The sequence below is a fragment of the Lipotes vexillifer genome, unplaced genomic scaffold (assembly GCF_000442215.2).
Source record: "Lipotes vexillifer unplaced genomic scaffold, Lipotes_vexillifer_v1.1 scaffold4474, whole genome shotgun sequence".
In the NCBI taxonomy this organism is placed as follows: Eukaryota; Metazoa; Chordata; class Mammalia; order Artiodactyla; family Lipotidae; genus Lipotes; species Lipotes vexillifer.
The window spans coordinates 3,332-10,871 of record NW_006779104.1 but is presented as its reverse complement, the minus strand read 5'-3'; the positions used below and the strand labels follow the sequence as shown (position 1 = coordinate 10,871).

The window sequence follows — 7,540 nt, the reverse complement described above, 5'->3', positions numbered from 1 at the left end:
ATTGTGAGTTTTAGTTTATTGTGTGCTATATATATTTATATTCCTGTAAAATGCTTGGGCTTTGTTTTGTGTGAAATTCAGTTACTCAAAACAATTTTATTCTTTTAAGTCTAGCTTTTAAGATTCGCTGGGTAGGAGTCCAAGTAGCCTTTAGTCTGGAGCTCATTATTTGCAACTACTGAGACAAGTCCTTTCTGAGTATCATGAGGTTTTCCAGTCTGACTTGTAGGAACAGGTACTATTCCTACAACCCTGTGTGATATCCAGTTATTCTTATTATTAATCCTTTCATGTGGTTCTTTTCCTGGCATCAAGTAATTCCTCACACAAATGTACTGACCAATACTGTGTTGAATTCTCAAGAGATCCCTCTGCATATCTCCAGAGCTCTTTGTCTGTGCACTTCTTTTCTCTCTGATACTCTGCTTTGTGAACTCTAGTTACCTTGGTTTTCCCAGTCTCTCAGCTCCATTTCCTCAGTCAGGGAGTCCACCAGTCTCGGCCTGGACTTCTCTTCCCTGTACCACGACCTGGAAACTTTCTCAGAGAAGTAAGTTAGGGCTATTATAGGTATCACTTCATTTATTTTCCATCTCCTGTGGATCACTGAACTGTATTGCCTGAGGTGCAGTTTCTTGAAAACTGTTGTTTCATATGTTCTCATTGTTTCAGGTGGGAGGTTAAATTGCTCCTTGTTACTTCATCTTGGCCAGAAGCCAATAACATTCTTTAAGTCTGTTTTGTTTTGATACAGCATCCAATTAAAGATTAGTCATTGCATGTCATATCTTTGTTTCCTTTAATCTAGAATATTTCCCTGCTATTTTCTTTTTTGGTCTTTTATGACATTGGCATTTTTAAAGAGTCTAAGCCAGTTGTCTTGTAAATTGCCCCACAATCTGGATTTGTCTGTTTCCTCATTTCATTCAAAGTAAACATTTGGGGGAAGAATACTATATAGGTGATGTATTCTTCATACTTCATCACTTCAGGTGGCCCAGGGCTAAGTTTGATCCCTTGATTAAGGGGGTGTCTTCCATATCTCTTCATTGTAAAATTATTTTTCCCCTTGGTAATTGATAAATAATATGTTGGGTGATACTTTGGGATCAGTGAAGATCCTACTTTCTAACAACTCTTCACCCAACTGTGCATCAATGATAATCCTTGTCTGAATCGATTATTATATTGATAGTTGCAAAATGACACTTTCCTAATCTATCATTCCTTTTGCATTTATTAGCTGACACTATTCTATAAAGAAGAGCTCCCCCCACTTTTCATCTTGAGTATCATTATGAACTCATGTGCTTTTTTCTAAATTAACTATATTATACCTTATTATATTGATAATGTTATGCTTTGGAATGTTCCTTTTGTCCAGATTTGACCAATGTGATTTCTATTATTGTTTAACCACACGATGCTTTTTTATTACCAGAATAATTTCTAATACATTACTACTGACATATAGGAACTGATAAAGGGACTCCAGAAGGTGTGGCCTTATTCAGACTCTTCTTAGAAGTCTGCTTTCTTCCTGTGTACTCTCAACCCAAAGTGAGGCTTTCGGGTTGGAAGGAGATACTTCTGAATCAAATTACAGATCAGTGTCACCCAGTTCTAATCCCTATTCCCTTTTTTCTAGGAATACCATACCTACTGCCATCCTAATCCTTCTGTTGGGCACCTCTCTCCTCCTATATATTTATTTACAACAGTCAAGAGCAGCAATTGGCCAACCGGCACCTATCCTGTTCTCCAGTCCATATGCCCCAAGAACTCCTTTTTGCACTGGTCTGTGGGGGCCTTGGACTACCCCTTCTACCTACTCAAGAAACCAAATTTAATTACCAGTGTTTCCATTTATAGGATCTTACCTAGCCGTATGGCCTGCTGCCTCTGCCAATTTAAAAATACTATTGAGGTTGCCTGGAAGACAGTCAAGCTGCATTGTGACAGTGAATGCCTGACGGACGTGACACCTTGTGGTGAGTCTCAATTGCGGGATAATAAATTTTTAATTTAATTTTTTAATGTTTATTTTTAATCAATGATGATAAAATTAGTGGTGTAATTGCATTGTTTTAATTCATTCATTCAGAGTTCCAGCTCGCTAAGATTCTAAGAGCTACCCCCTTGCTAAAAATCAGATTCTTGGTTACATTATTAAGCTAATGTAACTGATCCACATACATAATGGAACAAGATAAAGGAATGGAAGGGGGAAGGGAATTAACATTAATGGCCACATATCCTATGCTGTGCTCTCTGCAAATGAGAACTTATTCATATAGTGAATCACTTGGAATCATGCAGCTCGTGGCCTGTGCTGGGTGTGGCAGGACGTGAGTAGGTTTGGTGCTGGGCTGAGCTGGAGGGAGCCGAGCAGCACACAGCTGACCCGCAGTGGGGTCAGGAGAGGCCAGGGCCTGAGGAGGGCCGTCTTGGGCAATGGTTGCTCTCACACGTTCTTTTTTATCCTGACCTTCTGGCACCTCCCTGCTAGTTATCCAAGGGTAGGGATTTATTTTTAAAGAAAAAAAACCCACCCAATGGGAATTTTCCCCCAGCTTAACCCCCTACCAAGACAGGGTACACATTTGACTTAATGATCTATGCCCCTTGAGGATGGTATGTTTTCCAGTTCCCAGGGATGGATGATACTGGGCAAACAAGGGAGGGAAGCCCCTCTTCATCCTTCTACTCATCCTCCTTTGCCCACATTTCCTCTTGTGGAAGTACTGGCTACACGAGGGATTCTAGTTTCAGCCCTGCTTCTTCTTGCAGGCCCTTGTTATTGGTATATAAAATAAATATTATTCCTTACCACATGGTTAGAGTTGGTTATGAAGTTATATATTTTAATATGAGAAAAATAAGTATTTTGCAAGCAATGCTGAGAAGCCAATAGTAGAAAATAAAATTTGTGAGAGGAGGCGGGGCGCCGTGGCGGATGAGCAGGAGCAGGAGGCGGATGGAGAGGAGGAGGCTCCTGGGTGGCATGGTGCTCCTGCTCCTCCAGGCGCAGACCCCTGTCAGCCAGGCCTGAACCCCCACAGGATAAGGAAACCTGCGTGGGTACCAACTCTGGTGGACCATCATCATCATCCTGAGCTGCTGCTGCGTGTGCCTCCACCGCCGAGCCAAGCACCGCCTTCAGGCCCAACAGCGGCAACATGAAATCAACCTGATCGCCTACCGGGAAGCCCACAATTACTCAGTGCTGCCACTTTATTTCAGGTTTTTGCCAAACTATTTACTACCTCCTTATGAGGGGCTCCCAGTGGGCTCAGAGCAGCCCCTTGTCCGGGCCCAGCAGAAGCACCACGCGACCCCCGAGCATCGCTGACCTTGAGCCCTCCAACGTGCCAGCATACCCAGCCCCATTCACCTTTCCTGACCCTTGGCCAAGTGCCCTCGTGCGGTGGGCGCTGGGCAGAAACACGTTACTCTCTAGACGCGCTTCACACCAGTCCGCTTCGGACTTAGTCGCACATGCAGCATTTGCTGGGGGTGTGGGTGTGAGGAGAGGTGCTTTTATTTTCCTGGCTGCTCTATCCTATAAGTAAACAAGAACCCAACGAGCAAAGTTATCTATAGCTCTCTGACTTTCACACTGCAGGCTGTCACTGAGGTGTCAGTGAATTGTGGAATCATTTTAAAGGCCATGACCAGCAGGGAAGCACAAAATACTCTTTTTGAATACAAATAGAATAGAAATAGAAAAAAAAAATCATATAGGATGTGTCTACTGAATTGTGACATAAAACGTAGCTCACAGCCCAAGCACAGTGCGATCAGTAGAGAAGGCCTCAGTAGAAAGGAACGCTCTTCTTTTTGATAATCACTAGCAGTATGACCATGGGGCAAGACATTTTCCCTTTCTCTCTCCAGTTCCTTATTATAAAAGGAAGAGACAAACTACTGTCTAAAGGGAATAGAGAGTAGGGGCCTGAAAAACAGTAGGATGAGAAGGGAAGTTTTCTTGCCACTTTACAGAAGGGACTCATATGTTCTACCTTCCGTCAGCTTGGAGTGAGGCCAGCCCCTAAATCCCCAACCATGTGGCCCTCCCAACCCCAGAGCCTCCTAGAAGGCCTCTGGCCTGGCCTGATGCCTAGGAACCAGGCGTCAGGCCAGCCGGAACAGGTACAGCCAAATCCTCTCCCTGTCCACCCTCTTCCCTTAAAGGACTAGTGAAAGCAGATAAATCTGTGCCAGTCCTGTTTTAACTCAGCTTGGGGTGGGGAGCTAATTCTGCTGATATTAGGGTAAACCATTAGGGTAATTAAGCATTCTTCCTGCCTTTGGTGAGGAAATGGAAATAGATGAGTTCTAAGTTCTCCTCTAGTTGTAATCTGCTTTCAGAGACCAATATTTACCTTCTGCTGCTTTTTTTATCTTCCTCTTTTGTGTTTCTATAAGAGTAAGTCTGTTTTGAAAGAAAACATGATCCTGATTATCCATTACAACTATTTCCAATTCATTCCTTTGTACTTTAAATCTTATCTACCCTGTTGAAAAATCCTTTGACTCTTCCACAGTACCTAACTTAGGTCTTGCATGCAGCCGGCGATAACGTTCAACAGATCTTAGGTCTTGCATGCAGCCGGCGATAACGTTCAACAGATCATTCCTAATAAAAACTCTTAGAAGTAGGAAAAGAAAATAAAAGTATCTGGCAGAAACCTAAGCATTATTTTCAAGTCTGATAGGCCTGCAAGCCATTGGTCTTTATGCATCTGCTCAGCTCCATGATGTGCTAACTTTGGTGTTTCTCTCTTGGGGGGCTGCCTTTTAAAAAACTGCTTACCACTTTTGTGAGTTCTGAGGGGAGGGAATATGGCCCTTCAGGGAAGGCTTTACGAAGAAAGATATCTGAACTTGAGTTGGCTTTTCAGAGATTCATAGGACTTCCCCAGGCAAAGCAAAATAAAGGAATTTTAGATGGGCAAAGGCACAGACAAAAGTAGGAATGGGTATGGTTAGTGAGGAGCTGCTTTGGCTGGAATGGAGGGCTGCCATCTTAGAAGAGAAAAGGTAAATAAAGTAGGTTGGATTCGTAGGGTAGAATTAAGATTGTCAGCTTATTAAAACCACTCTTTTAATGTTAGCAGCTGCCTGTGGGGAAAGGTAATAAACCATTGTGTAACTGAACAAAAGGTAAACAGGCTATGACATACTTTAGGGTAGCCTGCTGCAGGATTTTACTTGCGGTGGTTTAATGGAACCTATCTACACAATTCCTAATACACTGGAGAAGAAAGATGCTAAGTAAACCTAAGGAATTGAAAAGATCACACTTTTATCTTTTAGGCATGTCCTTTTTACTATCATGTCAACTCTGGCATTCTTATAAACTTAACTTGTCAAAATAGTCCAATGGCTTGTTATCATGAATCCAATTCCATAGAGATTTCCTGGGAGTGGAGTTCCTTTAAAAGTCCTGTGGGGAATTCCCTGGTGGCGCAGTGATTAAGGATCCGCCTGCCAGTGCAGGGGACACGGGTTCGATCCCTGGTCTGGGAAGGTCTCACATGCTGCGGAGCAACTAAGTCCGTGCGCCACAACTCCTGAGCCTACGCGCCAAGAGCCCGTACTCCACAACGAGAGAAGCCACCTCAGTGGGAAGCCCGTGCACGGCAATGAAGCCCCAACACAGCCAAAAAAAAAAAAAAAACCCACAAAAAATCCTAGGAATATACTTTTCAGTAAAAGAACAAAGTTAATGTAAGTCCTTATGACTAAAGAGAGGAATCAAGTAGTAGTAGGTGGAAAGGTGGATTTGATTCTCAGTTTGTGGGTTCTGAATCTGAATTAATTATTTTCCTTACCTCAATGAGACAGAGAATTGCAATTGAAATCGTCACTACTCCAGTTACGGATATTGCCAAGATGAGTTTGTTGGATATTGCCAAGATGAGTTTGTTGTTATAGCCATATCCTGGAACTTCTTTTGTGAGCTAAAAATATAAATAACAACTTTTTAAAAACAAGGAGATAGAAGGGATGAAAACTTACTATTCTTAAAGCTATTCTAAACGATAGCTAACTATTCTTAAACTACTATAAAACCCAATCCTTTCAGGCGAGTAGCTTGTATAAGAACAAGCCAAATTTAATGTTGTTAATCTTATCATTAGCATTTTCTTCTACAATTTATTTATCTACACCTTATTTATCTTGTGTTATGCCTTTTCTCGTCTTCCCTAGCAAGAGCGGCACACTGTCTAAATGAGCAAAGTGGGAGATCACTGCCTTAGCCCGTTTCATGGCTGAAGATAAGATACAGACTAGGAACCCGTGGTATTCCCGCTGGGGCACGTTAATGGCGCATCCTAAACTGAGTAAAAGTCCAGGTGCCATGTGCCAGGGGTTATCCTCACCTCACTTGACTCCTGCCCTTTCTGCTCACTCTGGGCTTCTGTGCTCTCACTGATACAGTTGTCAGCTTTCCACTCGTCCGTATACCATTCCGCTTTGGACACATGTACTTCTTGCTGCTTGCTGAGAAGCTTCATCAGGAGGCCTGTTCTAGAGATGAGGTTGGCACAGGCCAGCTGCAAGTGGGTTTCTCAGCAGTTCATCTTTAAAGTCTGGATAACATGAGAAATGACATCTTTAAAGTCTGGATAACATGAGAAATGAGCCTTCGCACGTCATTGTTGGGGATGAGGGACCGTAGCTGCTGGTTTAGCTGAGTTTCAACTTGATCACCTGGGGATGTGAGCCCTGGGAAAGTGAAGCCTGTGGGCTTAGACGATAATTCAGTGCCCGTGTTGTGGTACTCCCATTGTGTTTCGTTGGTGTGTTGAACAGTTGGCATACTGTTGTCTGCAGCAACAGCAGAATGTGCAGTGGAGACGTTCCTATGGGTAGAGTTTCCAGGGCCGGTTCCTCCTGGCAGAGTAGAGTTTCCTGTAGAAACAATTTCTTCAGAAACATCTTGTGCAGTATTGTTTTCTGTAGAAGGGTCTGAAAGAGAAAATAATTCTGCAAAAGGCTTTTCCTGAGAAGTCACTTCTCCTGGAGATGAAACAGCCTCTCGTGGAGGGGAATTTATGAGACTCCTCAGTACAGAGAACGGAGGACTTGCAAGCATCATTGTATTGAGTGAAGTTTTCTTTCTGAACTTTCAACTCCTTTTGCCTCTGGGTTTTCTGTGGACCCGATGAGACCTAATTTTATGGAAGATGTATTATTTTTCCAGAATGTGAGATTAATTCGAATTCCTTAATATTTCTAACGCTATCCTTCGCATTTAACCTCAGATGGGGATTTTGGAGGGATGGAGGCAGAACGCCTGCCCTTGAAGTGCTGTTTCCGGGAAGAGGAGCCTGCTGCCTTGTGTTCCTTTATGAATGAAGACTGCATTGGAGGAGTTTCCCACCAGCTTCCTGGGCCTCTGCACCATGAGAAGCTGTTTCAGGTTTCTTGGTGATGGCCTCCTGAGCCTTCTTTCTTCAGCAGTGTTCGCCACAGATGGCTGGGCATTCTGTTTCCTCCTGACACTCTCATCACCCACTGCTTTGAGGTG

The 7,540-nt window shown here is 43.2% G+C and overlaps 1 protein-coding gene across 1 annotated transcript; it reads right to left on the bottom strand.

Annotated features, from left to right (window-relative positions):
• Positions 1 to 3,085: 3,085 nt before the first annotated feature.
• LOC103073208 (putative protein LRRC37A5P) lies at positions 3,086 to 7,108 on the bottom strand (the record flags this gene model as incomplete). The annotated part of the gene is given in 4 exon segments (XM_082930944.1): positions 3,086 to 3,157; positions 5,838 to 5,966; positions 6,390 to 6,619; positions 6,652 to 7,108. Coding segments are annotated over 4 exon segments (888 nt in total), but the record flags the coding sequence as incomplete, so codon positions are not given.
• Positions 7,109 to 7,540: the final 432 nt, after the last annotated feature.